This window comes from Podarcis melisellensis, assembly GCF_964234715.1.
Source record: "Podarcis melisellensis genome assembly, chromosome: 3".
Classification (NCBI taxonomy): domain Eukaryota; kingdom Metazoa; phylum Chordata; class Lepidosauria; order Squamata; family Lacertidae; genus Podarcis; species Podarcis melisellensis.
The window spans coordinates 63983891-64003482 of record NC_138530.1 but is presented as its reverse complement, the minus strand read 5'-3'; the positions used below and the strand labels follow the sequence as shown (position 1 = coordinate 64003482).

At 40.6% G+C, this 19592-nt stretch overlaps 1 protein-coding gene across 7 annotated transcripts in view; it reads left to right on the top strand.

The window, feature by feature from the left end:
* Positions 1-19592, top strand: part of LAMA2 (laminin subunit alpha 2) — a 360258-nt gene that overhangs the window by 219949 nt on the left and 120717 nt on the right. For 4 of the 7 annotated variants that reach the window (XM_081907017.1, XM_081907018.1, XM_081907016.1 and 1 more), the window contains 5 exons: positions 2313-2524; positions 6558-6664; positions 8185-8448; positions 10289-10469; positions 17204-17340. In XM_081907017.1, the coding sequence (XP_081763143.1) occupies positions 2313-2524; positions 6558-6664; positions 8185-8448; positions 10289-10469; positions 17204-17340 (901 nt within the window). The remainder of the gene's footprint in view (positions 1-2312; positions 2525-6557; positions 6665-8184; positions 8449-10288; positions 10470-17203; positions 17341-19592) is intronic. The other 3 variants (XM_081907021.1, XM_081907020.1, XM_081907019.1) reach the window with 1 other exon arrangement.

Below are 19592 nucleotides of genomic sequence, written 5' to 3'. Positions count from 1 at the left end.
TCTCCTCAGGTCACTGCTATGGATACATGACTTTATGGCCTGTCTCCAGGCACTGCAGTCGTCTGCAAGGGATTCCCACATGGCGGGGTTGATGTTACCAGCCTTCATGTCATGTTTGCAGATAATAATAATAATAATAATAATAATAATAATAATAATAATATCTGCATTTTTCTTCCTCTGTTGCTTTTCCTTATAGCCATTCGGCACTGTTGTTGTTGTGTTTAAAGATACGACTTCCCTGTTAATATAAGATATCAATGTTACACATGACTCGTTCCTCCTTTGTGCCGGTTCTCATGAGCACAGCCCATTGGATCAGAAGAGAGTAAGTGAAGTGGAAGAATTCCTAAAGGAAACATATGGAGCTATAAAGTAGACAACATTAAGGGTTTACCAGGAAATTCAGAGAAGGAAAAAGGAAGCAAAAGGCAGACAAAACAGGATTAGGGTCACTTCTCCCTGCCCTCCCCCACCCCAGCAATCAGTGCTTTTGAAAGCTATTTGGGATTCATCACAAGACACATCAGTAGAATGTGGTTCCAGAACACTTGGAAAAGGCCAGGAGACCAAGGTTTATGTTAACTTTAATTAGCAGAGTCTGAAATGATGAGAATTGGGGCAGGGAGGGAGAGGAGTGATCAAAGTGGATTGTCATTAGTAGAAGGGTTATTTATGATTAGCACATCAGTAGTCACAAATCCTCTGGGTGTTCTTCTTATGACTGGCTTTGTACATTTCTGCTGGCATTATCCGATACAAGACAAAAGCTTAAATGAAAGAGGATGGGCAGAGCAAAAGAAATGAACCCTGATAAGCGAAGGCGAAAATTATTAGCAATTGAAGGAGCCATCTGTATTATCTCAGCATACTTGCAGAAATTGCATTGGACTGGCCATATGAGGCCCTTCGTTCTACAGGTTCCATGTAGTTCATGAACAGACTAGGCCTGCTTAGTCAAACCAAGGAAAACTAGCATCTAGTCTGCCATCCACTTACTTAAGAGTTGCTAGCTCAGATGCTTTAGGGAATTTTAGAGAAAAGGCAAGTAAGAGGCAACATGATACAAGTTTATAAAATTATGCATGGCATGGAGAAAGGGGATAGTGAAAAGTTTTTATTGGTCTCTCATAACACTAGGTAAAAGTTAAATATGCTTTCAAACTGCTAAATTGGCAGAAGCTGGGACAGAGCAACAGGAGCTCACCCCGTTGCCTGGATTCGAACCACCACCCTTCCAATCAGCAAGCCCAAGAGGCTCCATGGTTTAGACCACAGCACCACCTGCGTCCCTCATAACACTAGAACTCGTGGACATCCGGTGAAGCTGAATGTTGGAAGAATCAGGACAGATAAAAGAAAGGACTTTTCCATGCAGCACATAGTTAAACTATGGAACTATGCTCCCACTGGACACGTTGGAGGCCACCAACTTAGTTGGGTTTAAAAGGCTATTAGACAAATTCATGGAGGAGAGAGCTATCAGTGGCTACTAGCCATGATGGTTGGAGGCAGTAATGCTTCTGCATGACAGCTGCTGGAAACTGCAGCGGAGAAGAGTTCTCTTGTGGTCAGATCCTACTTGAGGGTTTCCCACAGGCATCTGGTTGGCCACTGTAAGCACAGGCTGATGGAGCAGAGGGGCAACAAAACCTCTATAATACAATTTCACCCAGTTTAACAACTATTTCTAAGGATGCAGTCTTATGCTGAAGATCCACCACCTGGGGTGAAATCAAAGGTTTCTTGTGTTAGCATGTGTGCTCCCACCCCTTGTTATGCATACAGTTTATTTCATTGTCAATTTGCATGGGTTTTTTGGTTTTCCTTTCTCAACCAGACCCTTTATGTTGCATGGCGGAGTATATCAGATTTGCTGGTTAGCTGGCACAGTTGAGTTTCTTTCTTGTATACTTGCACATGATGGGCTGTATCATAAAGGGTTCTCCACATGAATCTGATTTCCACTGGAGTGGTAACAGACAGGTTTCTTATTATGCTTTTTCTCATCTTCAGTCCCAGTGACCAGCTCCCGCCCCCTCCCTGCTCTTCTGCGGTCCCCCCTCCCTGAAATCTAATAACTGGTGGAGCTGGCAGGATTTCAGCTAGTAATGAATCTTCAGTGCTGTTAAGGAAACTGAAAAAAAACGATGGGAATGGTGGGTGGGAAGGGAAACTCTGAGAAACACTTGAGAGAAAATAAAGCTGTCTTTAGTGATTCGTAAGGCAACAGAGCTGTAAACAATGTTATTTTTTTTAAAAAGCCAACAGGTCAATGTAAATACTTTAAGATGTTATGTCTGTCGCCATAGGTGTGCAGAAGGATATTTTGGACAACCTTTAAAACCAGGGGGATCGTGCCAGCCTTGCCAGTGTAATGACAACCTCGACTTCTCCATTCCTGGCAGCTGTGACAGCTTGTCTGGAGCTTGTCTGATATGTAAGCCAGGTACAACAGGCCAATACTGTGAGAAGTGTGCTGATGGGTATTTCGGAGATGCTGTTGATGTAAAGAACTGTCAACGTAAGTCTTGGAATCCTGCTTCTCCTGTCAGAATGCATTCATTCCCTATGGGCATAGCACATGACGGTCTGTCAAATAGGACATGCATTTATTTTCATGGTATTACGTACAGTGAGTGTCACATTATCCAAAATGCGGTTACTTCAGATTTCCTTATTTGCTATCTAGATTCAGGGTCTTTCTTTCTTTCTTTCTTTCTTTCTTTCTTTCTTTCTTTCTTTCTTTCTTTCTTTCTTTCTTTCTTTCTTTCTTTTAGTGGTTCTATCACTTGCACACAGCATTTTACATATTAAAAGAGGGCAGGTGCCACCAGCACCCTTTTTTCATCTGAACTTCATATTATACCAAGGGTGGAGAACTGGATCCAGTCCATTCACCCTGCCACACGTTTGATAAGTGAGCTGTTTTGACAGTTGGGTTGTCATGATGACGTTGTGGGACCCATTTTTACCCTTGCGGAAAATCAACTTTATGAGGGTGTCCTGTTGTCCCCGTTATGGCTTGTGATGCCTTCCTTCATCTCTGGACAGGGCTTGCTTCCTTACCAGTCTCATTTCGAATTGCCGGCTATAGGAGAATAAAAACTAGGAACCCTGGAGAGGAACCGCAGAATTCTTCCCTGCCACTTCTGCTTTCCTAGGCCAGACTAAATGAGATGATGATAAACAAGGGTATGAAAATAACAGCACTGTGTTGAGCTTGCCCTCTTCATAAGATTGAATATAGCTAGCCTCATGTCATGACACCATTTGGCTAAGTGTTTCTCTCCCCTGTCAGCGGCAACCAATTATGCGGAGCAGGAGGAAGAAAATGCACATCACAATGATGATCTTGTCATAGGCACACAGGCACATGCAGCAGCCTTCTATTCTTCCCATTCTCCCCCTAGTCAAGCTGGCTACAGGTTTGGGGTTTAGGAGAACCTTTCTTTTTACCTTGTAGCAGGTTGACACAAGGTTGCATTAAGCATATTGAGGAGGAAATGAAGGTAAAGGCTGCCCATTTCTTGCCAACTCCTTTTGCATATTTCTTCTGCCCTTATGTCAGGCATCCTCAGACTCGGCCCTCCAGATGTTTTGGGACTACAACTCCCATCATTCCTAGCTACAGGACCAGTGGTCAGGGATGATGGGAATTGTAGTCCCAAAACAACTGGAGGGCCAAGTTTGGGGATGCCTGCCTTATGTTCAGTGTCTGTCACAGTGCGTGACTAATCAGAAGGATGTCACCACTGGTTTTTAAAAAGAGATTGTGCAATAGTACTGCTTTGTTGTTCCCATTGAGTGACTCATTTGGTGTAAAGGTAGGAGATATATTTCTTTTATTTATTTATCTATGTATTTAATTTACAGCTGTACCTTGGAAGTCAAATGGAATCCGTTCCAGAAGTCCGCTCAACTTCCAAAATGTTTGGAAATCAAAGCACAGCTTCTGATTGGCTGCAGGAACCTCCTGCAGCCAATCGGAAACTGCGGAGGCCCTGTCAGATGTTCGGGTTCCAAAGAACGTTCACAAATCAGAACACTCATTCCAGGTTTGCGGCGTTCGGGAGCCAAAACATCCGAGTACCAAGGTATTCAGGATCCGAGGTACGACTGTATTTAGATTGAGGGTTCCCACCCTGGTCTGTGGACTACCAGTGGTCCACAAGCTTTATTCAGGTGGTTCACAGCAGGTCTGTGAAGAACACTTACCATTTGAGTTCTATAAAATTCTGGAGAATTCAAATTGTAATACAACGTAAGAAACAAAAGAAGCAATAGAAATGTAATTAAAAATAATACAGCATCTAGCACAGCACATCACAATTCCTACAATAAGCAGAAAAAATTAATAAATCAGTGGTCTGCTAAAGCCATTAGCAGTTTTTGAGAGATCCATTGCAGGGGAGTTTGGGAATCGCTGATTTAGATAATTTCTTTACCGGTTTACAGTGAATCTTAAAATATCAAGTACAACATTGCAAAGAACAGAACTTTGCAAATGAATATCAAATACAAAAGTGCAATAAATGTCCATGGTTTAAAGTAGCATAATTAAAATTTATCATATGTTCAGAACCGGAGCGGGAAAGCTGTTTTTTAAAAATTGTATTAAATTAAAGTAATTTGGCTTGATTTGTAATAATTTGGAAAATTAATTTGAAAATTTTTTGGAGGAAAATTGAAACAACATATCCTTTTAAAAGGAACACTACAAGTAAAAAGCAAATACTGTACAAAAATACGATAGCAATTCCGTGTGTTAAGGCATTATTGGCTAAGCAAGATAACTGAGATGGAAGCTATGCTAACACTTCCTTCTGCAGTAGCATCTCCCAAAACACATCCTTGGCACCTCACCTTTACCCGTTCTCACCAACCATATTCATAACACAGTTAATCCCCAGCTGACCACTTGGCACAGAGCATCTGATCTACAAAGAATCCCCTGGCAGCATTAAATATAATTTTCAACCAGCTCATCCATGGATCTCCAAGGCAATACAATGCCATGCAAACATAGCCACTCCTTGTCTTCCATCTAGGTAGAGTCTTCTGTGGATCAATTCCGTCTCTTGCACTAATAAGATTTTCATAAGATTTCCCCACCAACACCACTTCTGCACATGTGGGATTTTTACAGGTTCCAATTTCAGCAGCTGCATTGGAGTTTATTAATAATTCATTGGTGCGGTGCCTCGTGACTTGCTCTTTAAGTCTGTCATTTAAAAAGCAGCGGATTTGAAAAATCAAACTATGAGCAGAATTGAAACTCCCATTGCTGTGCTTCTTTCCTTGAGGCATTGACATGGCTGAAACTTTGAACATTTCCTCTACAGAGACAGCTGTATAGGAGGCTCTGTGTGGAGCGAAAACATACAATATATACAAAAAAAACATTAAAATAGATAGCTTTTTAATGTATATTTACATTATTTGCTTTTTGTCATTAGCTGAGTTCATAGTAGAACTTCTCAGTATATTAATGTTCTTGTGCTTGCAGTTACTGCAAATTTATTTCTCCTCCTATTACGACTAGGCTTTCTTTTTTGCATATTTCTTGGGCAGGCTTCCATGAAGTTTGCCCTGAAGCTGTGAAATCAGAGGGACTGTGCCTATGCTTTGTTGCTTTCAATTTCTCCTTTTCATTAAAGAATCAACTTCGTGATTGAAAACTTGCAAAGCAAGAGTCTTGCTCTCAAAATACTGTGGTTTTTCCCCTCCCTTTCTCTTCTTTCCTTCCTGCTGGGGTCATTTACATTAGTCGATTCAATTGGCAGCTCAGTTTTGTCACCAGCCCTGTTATTCCTAAACATTATTTTTAAGAAATAAAAATGTAAAATGAAAGTATCAAACCAGTAGCCCAGATCTTTTTGTCCATTATTTCACAACTGGCTTTTAATTATGGAAACACCACAAGATTCATACAGCTGAAAGCTGCATGGTCTTCAAGGCAGATTAAAAAAAGTAAAGACTGTCTGGAGGGAGAGGCACCCACTACCCAGTAGGAAGTGGCCAAAGGAAATACTGGATGGATGTGCATTGAAACCCATGTGGTGTGTCCTTGGAGTAATCCATTGCAGGGATTACTGGGCCACAGCATTGCGTGGCTTTCCCAGGGGTGTATTTATATTATTAAAATTCTCCTGTGATCAAAAGTCACATAATCTGGTACTAGAATTCCATTATCTGTGCAGGCAATGACTTTTTCATGTAGAATGTGTAGCCTGGCATCTGCCATTAAATACAGAAGAAGTCATCAGCGACCTAATCAGGATTGTGCGCTCATGGCAGGGTTCAAGTTGCATGGTTCTGAGTCAATTAAAAATGGGAGAGGGCAGTGGCACTCATCTTTCTCTTGTGTGGTTAATTGTAGACCAAGAACAGAGTTAGTGAGTGTGTGTGTGTGTGCGCGCACGCGCACGCGCACGCGCCCATACACACACACACACACACACACACAATAAAAGTGGAGTTCATTTTGTTTCATGTACATATCATAGCGTGCCAGCATGCATTACATTATGACACCCTTTCTTATTTCTGTGTAGCTTGTCGTTGCCATCTCAATGGCTCATTTTCAGAGACTTGCAACTCTAAGACTGGGCAGTGTGACTGCAGACCCAACGTGGTGGGTCGTAGATGTGATGAGTGTAAGGTAAGCCATAAAAACTGATCCATCCTTATTGCTTTCCCTCCCCTTTCTATGTGTTGTGTATATTATAATGACTCTTTTTTGTTGTTGTTCAAATAAAATGTTGAGGGTGGTTTTGGGCTTAGAACTAAGGATGCTAACTGCCTTTGATACGTTTCTCAGAATTTATTTCTAAGGCTTTCTGGAATCATTATTGGTGCTAATTGGAACATGTTGTTTGTGGTGCACAGAATCTATCCCCTTTTAAAATTTAAGTCAAAGAAAATAAATGTACACCATGAATAGTTAATATCTTTTTATGTATATAAAGGAACATTGTAGTTCTTTGCAAAACAAACAATAAAAACTGACATAATATTTGACATGAAAAAAGAAAGAAAATGGGCGGAACACCCCCTTTTTGCATTGTTGCATCATGATTCACATGTTTGTTTTTTTGAATTTTATAAACAAATTACAGACAGGTCTCTCAGAAAGAAAACATAAAGAACAACCCTCTTGGCTTCTAGAATTACCATTCAGTGCAATTGTGGGCTCAATGTCCATTTGCTTTAGTTTTTTAAAAAAGAGGTTAGGTTGGTTATCTGTTTTCTGACCACTCATCTCACACCTTGATCACAATGATTATGTCTGTGTTTACAACAATAAAGCAAAACTTCGAAGCATTTGAAATGAACAATTTGAAATGAGTGAAACAGGTTGGCCCAATAAATGGGTAAGGCTGTCCAGAAAAATAGGAAAGTGATTCTGTGTTGTGGTGATCTGTGGAACTTCAAAGGCTTCTCCTGAAAGATTATTTTACTTCTCTCCTGTGTGAATGTTTCATTAGAGCACTTTAACTTTCTATGGGGGAAATTACAATACGAAGCCATTAAGAGAGCTAGAAAAAAAATGTCAACAGTAAAAAACTGGGATTTGAAAAGTAACATGATCATCTCAATAGCACTCTCAGGGTAGAATTCCATTTTTAATGGCTTTTTAATCCAACAGAAGGAAACCAATTTTTGTCAGTTCTTTCTACCCACTGTCACCCTCTGTGCCTCTTCTGGAGGGTCCCCCAACCTTCTGAAACAGATTTTCAGGGGTGCAACGGGCTGCAGGGTGAGATGGAGTTGGTGGAAATTGCCACTCCCTTACATTGGCAGAGGTGACCACTGGGTCAAAAGTTCTTGCATGAGCGAAGGAGCACAATTGGATTCAACCCCCATCATGATCATGTTTGGCATTAGCTCATTTACTAGATACAGATGTGTTTACATTACTGGAGCATTATCGGTTGTAGTTTAGAGCAAAGCTTACTGGACTTTATAAGATGTGCATATGATAGTTTTAAGTATAAAACAAAAGGCCATTGAATTTATGTAATCTTTAGTTGGTTCAGTTTAATTCAATATGTACACTAAGAAAACCAAATTGTTTGGTGTACAAATATTTATAATAGACTTCTTGCTCTTTCTCTCTCTTCTAACCTTTTCTTGTACCTTTGTTTTCTAACTTGTTTTCCCTCTCTTTCTCTTCAAAAGCCTGGTTATGTTTGGGTTCCAGAAAAGCAATTCTGTATACCATGTGGATGCAATCCTCTAGGATCCATGTCACTAAACTGTGATGTGTCAGGGAGATGTATCTGTAAATCAGGATTCACTGGTAAACGATGTGAGCTGAGCAGACAGGTGTATATCCAGAAGGAAAACCCATTACCGGCTCAGCAAATCAGAGCACCTCATCAGAGATGGGGCTACTCCAGTGCAAGTGGGTGCCCGAGAGGTGCTTTCAAACCTGCCTCTTTGGTAATCAAAAAGACCATGTACAGCATGCATTGCATTCTAGCATGTGTCTGTGTTGTGTTACACTAACAATGCAGTAGAAGCAAACCATTTAGAAAACAGTCAGTGTTCTCTCAACATCAAAACATTGTCTGGTACAATATGCGCTAGAGAATAAATCCCATTGAAATTCCTGGGATTTAGTTGAGGTTCAGGACCCATGCTATTGCAGTGTGATGCATCAGGCAATTGAGGTCATTAATGAGGGGGATATCTGAGAAAAAAATAAATTTTGAATGCTGACTTTTCAGATAAGTAAGAATCAAGTTACAAAGGAACTTGGATAATATTAGTAACCCACGTAACCTAAGTTATTGTGATTACTTGAATTCACCTAAAGTAATGTTCTCAGGTAACTCTCTATACAGAGTTACTTACAGTGGTACCAGTTAGTTGAATTCAGTGCATAGTAATTAACACGAAATGTATCACATTTACTAGATAATTCAACATTTCAGTAAGAAAATAGTTAACAAAGCATAATTTTATATGTGAAGTTGTAGTTCTCCTCACTGGTGCACTGCAGCCACTGACCCAACTTCTTAAGTTAATTGTAGGTTAAGCAGACAATTTTATCTAAAATGGAATTTGATTTTCTGCCTTTCCCCCTTATAAACAGGATTTACTTTTCCTATGAAACTGGTGATTTAGAGGGCGGGTGCTTGCTGGTTTAATTGCATGAGTTGAGGCATTCCTTTCTGTTCTTAATGAGAGATACGATGCTATAGTACTAGTCATAATATACAGTGGTGAAATGGTGGATAAATTGCATGCTTATTGCTGTTACTTGGCTTTGCATAGGGAAGCAACTTCAGCCTCTGTGCCTGTAATCTGAGCAAGGCCCGCTGATCCCATGCTGAAGTAGGGATAACTGAAACTTATGTATTGAACAGAACCTTGCTCTGAGGTACTTTCTGAACAGGCAGGGTTGGTGGACCAAGGACCTCTCGTTTAACTGGTAGACTTATGGGGCTGAATTTAGGCCAGGACTTTCCAATGGTTGAGCCCTACAAAATATTCCAAAGGCACAAATTGGGATTTGTGAGCATGCTTGGATCAATGATGTTGCACTAATAGTTGCTGCTAATACAGGTTCATGGTGATACAGGTTTAACAGAAAATCTTTGCCGTTCTATGCCATACAGCAGCATTGCAAGGAGGGACGTCGTCTGCGGAGAGGGGAAGAGAGGCATTTCCCTATCTCATTTTTAATGTGCACAGTTGGCCTCCACATCATCTAAAGGCCTCAGAGGCCACATAAGCTAAACTCTGCAAGGCAGAATAATGGCTGTATGTGTCCTATGGAAAAGTGATAGCCGCCACATTAAATCAAAAGCCCTGTGGTAGCCCAAATGAGGACTCTTCTGTTAGCTCATCCTTTGTTATTAGACACATCGGGAGTTCATATTAAAAGTTGCTTTTGCAAGGTGCTCCATTAGAGCAGAACCAAATTCAGAATTTAGAATGCTTGGTGTTACACTATACTGATTCCTTAATGAGGACCAATGAATCAGATTTCAAATTAACTTTGGAGCTTTCAGAGTTGTCTTTCTTTGTATTTCAGATGTTGGTAACTTATGCATTTCAGACTTCAAGCGTGAACTTAGGTAAATTGGGCTACAAGGAGAGGTGCCAGATTTGAACCTTCCTATTTGTTTTAATCTCTTAGGACTTACTTAAACAAAGTGGCTCATTCACATCCATTGACCCTTCAAGAGTCAGTGCTTCTCACACACTTTTTTCCTTTAGCATGGCTTGCTATTTTTATTTCTGCTAAATGATTTCCCTCTGTCTACTGTGACAGCCTGGAACCTTTGGCGTACAGTCATCCAGAGGCTGTGTTCCTTGCAACTGTAATTCATTTGGATCCAAATCTTTTGACTGTGATGAGACTGGACAGTGCCATTGCCAGCCAGGTGTTGGAGGAAAGAAGTGTGACCGCTGTGCTCATGGATTTTATGGCTTTGAAGAAGGAGGATGCACCCGTAAGTATAGATCATCAACTTTCATTTAATAGATGGGGAGCTTTCCTTTTTATTATGTGTGTGAGGAGAAAGACTTCTTTCAGGCCTAGCACTACATCTGAGTTCATCACATTCTGTTTCTCTGGGATTTAACTCTAGGGATTTATTTATTTTTAATGCAAGTTAGTTTTTCTTTTATTTTTTGTTTTAAAAAATTACATGTAGCAAAATGCTCATAGCTGGCATATCTTTTTTTCTTTCTAATGTCCATAAACCATCTGCAATGAAGAAAACACAAGCAAAGCAAGCATTATGCTCTAAAGATAAGGAGAATTACAAATGTCCAAGGTTAACGCCAAAATATGCACTTTGCATTTCTTTTAAAAATACACACACACCAGGATAGATTTATTCTAGTAACCAATTCTATCATGGCTTGTAAGAAGTGTTCTTCCTTAGAACCTATAAGGCCCATGCAAAATATCTTAATAGTGAATGCAGAGTGGGATAATCATACACGGAGAAGCAGTTTCTTAAATAATCTGATCCCAAGCCACACGTTTTGCATTTAGAAGGTTCCAGGTTCGATCCATGGCACCTTCAGATAGGACTGGGGAAAGGGTGCCGGCTGAAAATCTGCAGAGCCACTGCTCATCAGTTTTACTGGGCTAGGTGAACCAATGATATACATACATACAATCTTTATTACGGTCCAGAGACCAACAAAACATTACAAATCAATACAGAGTTCATACAGCCTAACCAATGATATGGTTTGGCATAAAGTGATGTTCCTGTTGTACTATTTTCCCTTGCAATGTGTTATTTTTTTACAAATGATAAGCATTTGACTTGGAGCTACCTAGAGATAAATGTAGCAACCCAGAGCTAGGTCAAACAAGTAGAATATAATGGGTGCAAAAGTCTAGCTTTACATACTGCATTTCAAACCAGCAGGTGTAGTCTAGTTGCATATCTCTTCTGTTTCCACATGACACATCAGAAGGTAAATGTGAGAGGAAAATATTCCTTACCAATTTCTGGGAGGTGCAAGTTAATCTATACAAAATGTACCACAGAAATGGAGCCTAAGCATTACCAGGTGAAACTGATGGAAATAATAAATTGTCAGCTTAAATGAAAAAATATAATGACATGAAAGTACCTCAGTTCTTTTAAACAATCCTGTCAGTAAAAAAAAAATGCAACTAATTTCTATGTGGCACCTACTTTGTGTATTTGTGTTCATTGTGAAGCTCAATAAGAAAGGAAATAAAATGGCAGTTCATTCTCTCTTCCACATGGTTACCTCTCTCCACACACCATCTCTTGCTCTAAGTGCTTCACACTTCCCAAAGCATACTCTCTTACATTGTCCCTTAAGTCATTCATCTTCAACTGGTGGTGTAATGGAGTTGCAACTGTAAGGTGGTTTGTGCCAGCAGCCTCATGGTTCCTAATTTATTTATTTGTTTATTAAAAAACTTTCAGCAGCAAACCAAAATCTCAGAGGTAAGATTCTCTGTCACATGATAGACACATGTCTGAATTTGTCCAGAGTTTCTGATCTGTTTGGGTCTTCCAAGAAAGAAAATGGCCCAATAGCTACCTCGAGGGTGGAGAACCTGTGGCTCTCCAAATGTTGCTGGACTTCAACTCCCTTCAGCCTCTTGCCAGCATGGCCATTGGTCAGGGATAATGAGAATTCTAGCCTACAACATCAGGACGACCAAAGTTTCCCTGTCCCTTGACTACATGATGGCAAGTCAGAGAGACGGCGAGAGAGGGGGGGTAATTAAAAGTGGTTCTCATCTTAACTGATGAGGTTAGAAATGGGTCATAGGTCTAGGAGGACTGCAGTCCACTGAATTAGACTTTTTATTTGGTGAGCAGGAGCAAGGAGCATACAGATAACATCAAATCTGGGTTCCTTTACTTTTCCATTTATCTACTGGCAAAGCTAAAGTGACAGTGTTTCTGCCCTGTCCCCCCACCCTTCCTTCCAGCAAGAAACTTTAGCCAAAGGCATCATTCTCCCAGTAGCTGACCTAGAAAATTGGGGAAAGTTTCACAACACAGAGAGAGCCTCCTCAAGTCCACAAATGTGAGCTTTCCTGTGTGCTATTGGATCTTTGTATGTTAATTTGTTCCCATTAAAAAAAAAACCCGGACTAAAACTTTTGTGTGTGTGGCAAAACTCTGTGTAACGTTGCTTCCCTTGGGTCTGAAGCCATCTCTCCATAGGACACATTCATCCTCATGGGACCTGCAATATCAGTATGACCTATATGAGCAGCGAAAAGATTTATCAGTCTAAGATACAATAGTCAATGGAGCAACTTCCATAGGGAAATTGTGGATGCACATAAGTTGCTGAATTGGGCAGAATCGCTGAAAAGGGTAACATTAAACCTATCTGAGGAATGATTATTTCATCCTTAGTTTGAAACATTCAAATGATGCAATTACACAGGTCAGCTTATATTCCTTAATAGTGTGTGATTGATAGAAACCCTTCCCATTTAAGTCTTAATCTTTTTCTCTTTCCTCAGCAATTCATATGAGCTACTCTTCTTAAACTTAAAGCCAGAAACTCATACCCCTGCATTTTATGCAATAAAGTATTTATTCTTCCTGGCCTTCAGGCTCTTTACATTTGCACTACTCTGGATTGCCTGATCTATGTCATGGGTGTGTGATGATGCCCAGTCCTACTCACTCAGAAGAGTGTTGAATGGGACTTGCCAGAAAGTAGGCATAGGATATTAAATCAGATTATGGATCATTTGGCCCAGGATTATCTACTCTAGCATTCTGTCTCCGATGTCTAAGACAACAAGGTATTTACCACCACCACCCTGCTTCCCACCAGCACCCACAAAAAAGAAAGCCTCTTCTTAACTAGAGATATCAGGAATTGAACCTGAAAATTCATCTATACGCTTGGATTGCAGTACTGAACTATATCCCTTACCTGTTCTGCTTAAGTGTAGCAGTGGCCTAAAGGATATTAAATGTGATTTCAATCCATTCCGTCTATGAACTAGCAAAAAAGCAACATTCTGGGCAGATGAATATTTCCTAAAAGTTGTACAGATTGCATGCTGAACCACGTCTCTGTGCTATTGTGTTCCCTTACAAGAAGAGTCGATCTATAAAGACATGTTTATTGTTGTGTAAAAGTTTAAACATGTCAGCACTTGGTAAGAGTAAGAGGTCAACTTTTGGATTCACGGAAGAGAAAACTTGAAATGAAAAACAAATGGTAACTGTAGTCTTAAGGCTCTTAGCACAAATGGGGATGGAACGAGAACACAGTGAATGATCTTTGTGATTTGTCATTTTTTGCAGCAGTTGCAGGTTTGGAAAGCTGTTTTCTTTTGTGAAAACTTTCTGCAACTGATACCTGATTTATTCCAGAATGTCTAGCTCTGGCTCCTTCATCCTAAAATGTTGCATTTTCAATCATACATGGTGGAAATGAATGATGTACTAATTTGTGTTTACATTTTCACCATAAATTGTGCTCTAGCACACACACATGCATGAGATATCAATGTCACACAAATGAGATGTCAGTGTGGCAGATGCAATGGATAAAAATTGTAGGAGGGCACTTACAGAGCCCCACATCTCTTTGGGGTTTCCCATTCTCTTTAGTGGTTGTGTGCACTCTGGGTTACTCTGATGAAGACCCTGAAATGAAATTCCTGGATTTAGCTAGTGTTTAATTTGAGACACAAATCAGCACATCATAACCACTTTAAAACCAGCAACTCAAAAGAATTCTATTTTACAGGAGGGGAATGGGAAAACCCAGAAGACTTTCTGAGTAAAAGAAAGTCATTTAATCTTCTTAGCTTTTTTTGCTCTGGAAAAAAAAAGTTAAATAATTATATAGTATCATAAGTGCACAGGGACACAGGTGGCGCTGTGGGTAAAACCTCAGTGCCTAGGACTTGCCGATCGCATGGTCAGTGGTTCGAATCCCCGCGGCGGGTGAGCTCCCATCGTTCGGTCCCAGCTCCTGCCCACCTAGCAGTTCGAAAGCACCCCCAAGTGCAAGTAGATAAATAGGTACCGCTTTATAGCGGGAAGGTAAACGGCGTTTCCGTGTGCTGCGCTGGTGCTGGCTTGCCAGAGCAGCTTCGTCACGCTGGCCAAGTGACCCGGAAGTGTCTCCGGACAGCGCTGGCCCCCGGCCTCTTTAGTGAGATGGGCGCACAACCCTAGAGTCGGACACGACTGGCCCGTACGGGCAGCGGTACCTTTACCTTTATCTATCATAAGTACAGGGACAAATGGTGAATATGAGTTCCACAGAAAAAAGAAATTGGCCTTGATCCAGAAATGTTCTTGTACATTGATGGGCAGAATGCTTGCTGGTGTACACAAGGATTATCTTCCCTTCCTCTGTCAAGCAGATGGACACTGCTGTCAGTTTTGTGAGAGGAGAATCATAGAATCGCAGAGTTGGAAGGGACTCTAGGGGTCATCCAGTTCAACCCCCTGCATTGCTGGAATCTCAACTAAATCATACATGACAGATGGTCATCCAACCTCTGCTTAAAAGGCTCCAAGGAAAGAGAGTCCACCACCTCTCGTGGGAGTCCGTTCTACGGTCTAGCATCTCTTAGCCACAGAAATTGCTTCATTTCCACTACATCAGCCATTTTAAAAAGGGAAGAACCCCCTTATGGGACTGGTGCCATTACATCTCTGAAATGAAATATGATAGAAAGAAATGTCATTTGGCATAATAAATCTGGCAGATATATAGCAAAACAGGGGGGAAACAGAGTATTGACATTTGAAGACCAAAGATGTGCAAGAGATATAAAGAGAGTCTGTTTCTACTTTTAATGAGTTCTGGAATTTCATTTTCTAGTACATTGTAGGGGGCAAGGGAAAGAACAGCATAATGGCTTACCAGTTAATCTTTTTAATTAAAGACAATGATACTGATGTCTGAAAACCCTGAGAAAAGCCAAATGCCTTCAGACTGCTTAAGAATATTCCAAAGAGATACACAAACTTCCATTAATTCTATGGTACTTCAAAACTGCATCCAGCAAGCAACTCTCCATTCAGAGAGAAGACAGCATGATATGAGGGTGCACTATACTATTAGATTTTCAAAGCCAGCCGGGTCTCTAGTTGATTCATGGTTGAGACCCTGTATCTAAATGAGATGGGGAATCTTGATTGGAATTCTTGCCTCTCTTTTAAAAAAAAAATAAAAAAAATTTTTAATGCAGCCAAGAATAAGTGGGGGGTTTAGATAGTCACTAGGGAGCTTCTTTTCTTCATACTATTTTTACAGTATGAATATTGCCTCCCCCCAAACGGATACTTGCTTCATTAGGCAAAGCTTATGAGCAGGACAAAAGTTAAATAGAATGACCCCATTCTAGCAAGCCACGTCCATCATTCCAGCACCAAATAAGTTACCTTAGCACAGGTGGGCACCCTATGGGTCTCAGAGGCCCTCAGTGCATCCCACTATAGGTGTCCAAGAAACCCACCATATTTCAATGTTTGCTACCTGCCACATGGTTTTATTTTTACTACAGATGTGTTTGCTGCCCCAGGCTCCTTTGGAGAGGAACTATGGGGTATATAAATTGAATGAATGAATGAATGAATGAATGAATTCATTATTGCGAAGGAGGATGCACAGTTATGTCTGTGCACCATGTTTTTCATGTAAATCACACTGCCATCAAAAAAATATTGACAGACAAGGGAGTGCAGTTGTGTTGGGAAGGGTGATATACATGTTTTGCTCCCCATGTAAATCACAATGGAGGGGGTGGGAGTGTGGTCTCCAGTCACATCCACTGGCATACAGCCCTTGACTGACCACTTACCACCACACTTGGCTCTCAGAAGTAAAAATGTTTGCTCAGTCCTGATAGCATTTATTTAAAATTGTGTTTCATACTCTATATTTCAGTCATTAGAAGAAAAGAGGCTGAGGCATAGCTAGAGCCCCAAGAGTATGCTGGCAATGTGTTGCCTCGTGTAGCTGATAGATGTGGCAAGTGATGTCTCTGTAAAGTCTCAGGCAGGCATTTCATGATGTGGGCACATATACATAGTTCATGGTTGGAACTCTACCGCTTTTGTTTTTATTATTTCTACAGTGGTGCCCCGCAAGACAAACGCCTCGCAAAACGAAAAACGCGCAAGACGAAAGGGTTTTTCGGTTTTTGCGTCGCTTCGCTAGACGAATTTCCCTATGGGCTTGCTTCTCAAGACGAAACGTCTTGCCAGTTCTTGCGAGTTTTTTTCCTTTTTCTTAAAGTCACTAAGCCGTTAATAGCTGCTAAGCCGCTAATAGCTGTGCTTCGCAAGACGAAAAAACCGCAAGACGAAGAGACTCACAGAACGGATTAATTTCGTCTTGCGAGGCACCACTGTATATCAGACCCAACTGGGTACATGACTTTGGCTCAGTTTTCATCTCTCCAGTCCATAGTTAGATGCACCTACCACAGATAAATGATTATTACTATTAATTCATTTCTGGACTAGTCTTTACAACCCATGGGGATCACATAACATACAGCCATAAAACACGATAGATTTGATGATCAAAACAATTATCCATCAAACAATAAAACGAAACATCACAGTACAGTATAAAAACCTAAGATTTTGGACAACTGACATTATGATGACAGAATTTGCTTTCTTCAGTTATTTTAAGCAATGTGCTTCGTGTTTTCTTTCTCTTCATCTTCCCCATGAAGGTTGTGAGTGTGCCCATCTTGGTAATAATTGTGATCCACACACTGGCCGTTGCATTTGCCCTCCCAATACTGTAGGACAGAGGTGTGATAAATGTGCACCAAATCACTGGGGTCATGACATTATCAGCGGGTGCAAGGTGAGTGAACCTGTATTTTATCTCTGTGTGTTTCTTTGCTTTCCATGTGGTAAACTACTAGTCTTTGGAACCAAAAACACAGTGGGAGTTTTCTAAAGAATCATAGAACTGAAGTTCTCTTTTGTGAGCATTGGCATTGGCCCGGATGACAGGATGTGCTATATTTGAATTGGAGCTGCATCTTTCAGAAGACAAAGTGTTCGAACTCCACATGTACCTTATTTCAGCTGTTGTGTACTGAAGTCAGAAGGACAGTCTGTCCAAATTTGGATATAATTTTATCCCTTTTCACAAAACAAAGGCGAAGTGAGCCTAAGGATAACTCAGACGGCTTTGTATTGTGTCTGACAAAGCTTTCTTTGTTCCAAGCACAATTTTAATAGAATTCTGAGTGTCATTCAAGGATACCAGTCTTCATGAGCAGTATTAGAACTGCAGTTGGTATTACATTGTCCCAATTAAAAACTGAAGCCAAAGATACAATAGAGGTCCTATCTGAGTTACAGGATCAATTGTGGATCTCCTAAATAATATTTCATTTGGTACTCAACCCAACTTACCTATGAGGATAGATTGGAATCGTCTCCATGAGCTCTGTGAAAGAAGATAGATGCAAGTGTGATAAAATAAAATAAAATGAAGGATCCATGGTACTACCATGCGTAGGCCCTAGGATCTGTCTAAGCCTTTTATCATTGACTTGACTATGGATTTGTTGACACTTCTGCTTGCCCCATACCTAGAAAGCATGGTTTTCCACTTGCCCCACACTTCCTAGGCATGGATCCAAACGGTTTTCTGTTTGCCCCACTGCTTTCCACGAGAAAACCCGCTCTTCACTGAATCATACCAAATGTCAATCCACAGGGAAACTGATTGACGTTTGCTCTGATTCAGCAGTAAAGATCAAGTTTTCCTGAGGGAAAGTGGTGGGACAAGCAGAAGTCTGGATGAGCCTTGTGGAAAGTATTTTCTTTTGTTTCTCTTGAGCCAACTTGTAGTCTGGTGAATACCATGATGGCTTTGGATGTGATTCACCTCCTACCTCTGCCATAGGTTTACTGTGTGACCTCAGGCAAGTTAGTTTCTCTCACTTCCAGGTCCTTCTCATTATGTAAGAATCAAAATTACCATCTCTTAGAGATATATTAGAAATGGACATTATAAAGACTAAAACCACCACATATCAAGCGTGTGTACAAATGATCATTAATAGGAACATAAAGAGACCTAACTTAACATTGTGGTAGTTTCTTTCAGTGTAGGCAAGCAATCAAATGCCACAGTGCTCTCTCTTAAAAGGCTGTTTTTCATCGCCATTCAAACCAGTTAACTAATGCAGAATAATTTATTTTCTTTTTGAGCTGTAAAGCTCCTCTCACAAAACCTCTGCCTTTCTTCACCACACAGATCACCAGGCTTCTGCAAACCAGCTTAATAGGGGTTGAGGACCTCTGTTTCAGCTCTGGGATCTCTTCTATCTATCCTCGCCTTGCCTATTATATGAGTGCATTAGTATGGCAGCTGCCACAGCACTCTCTAAATTAATAATGATATGTCAGCCAAGTCTTCCCTTTTAACGCATGGCAACTAATTTCTCTAAGGCAAGGTGCGATTGCCCCCTCTCCACTTGAGCTTTTAGTGGAGCTGATTTCAGAGCCCATCATAACTCACTGGCAGGGGAAGATTGCGTGAAGCTTCCTCCTTGCAAAACAAACATTACATTTGATTGTAATTTACTCTGCATATGGTGAACAATTTGCCCAGTAGGCATTATCCTCTGGCATCACTTACTGTGCAGGCTTCCTGCTCCAAATAGGCTTTAATTCTTAGACTACACAGAAGCCTGCCAGGCAATTCTTAACTGTTAGTGGTCCCAGATACATACAATCCAGAATTTGGCTGCCATATATACTGAGCGAAATAGAGGTTTGGAACACATCTTATGATTTCAACTAGAGGTGTTGTCAATTATCTCTCTGATGGGGTTTCAGTGTGAATCATAACCTACTGCATTTCTAGCAACTTTTTTCAAAGCCTTCCAGCTCTACTTTTTCATCTTTAACAAGAGTGCCCGTGGCTGCAGTTGTACTCTTGCCTGTTAATATAAGCCACAATTCTTGATACAACATTCCTCGTATGCATGTGTCCAAACGGAATATATTTCTGCTAGTGCCACAACACCACCAGTGAGCATTTTCTAGTGTATATTGGTTGGGTAATATACGTTTTAATTTACTGACTCTGTAAAT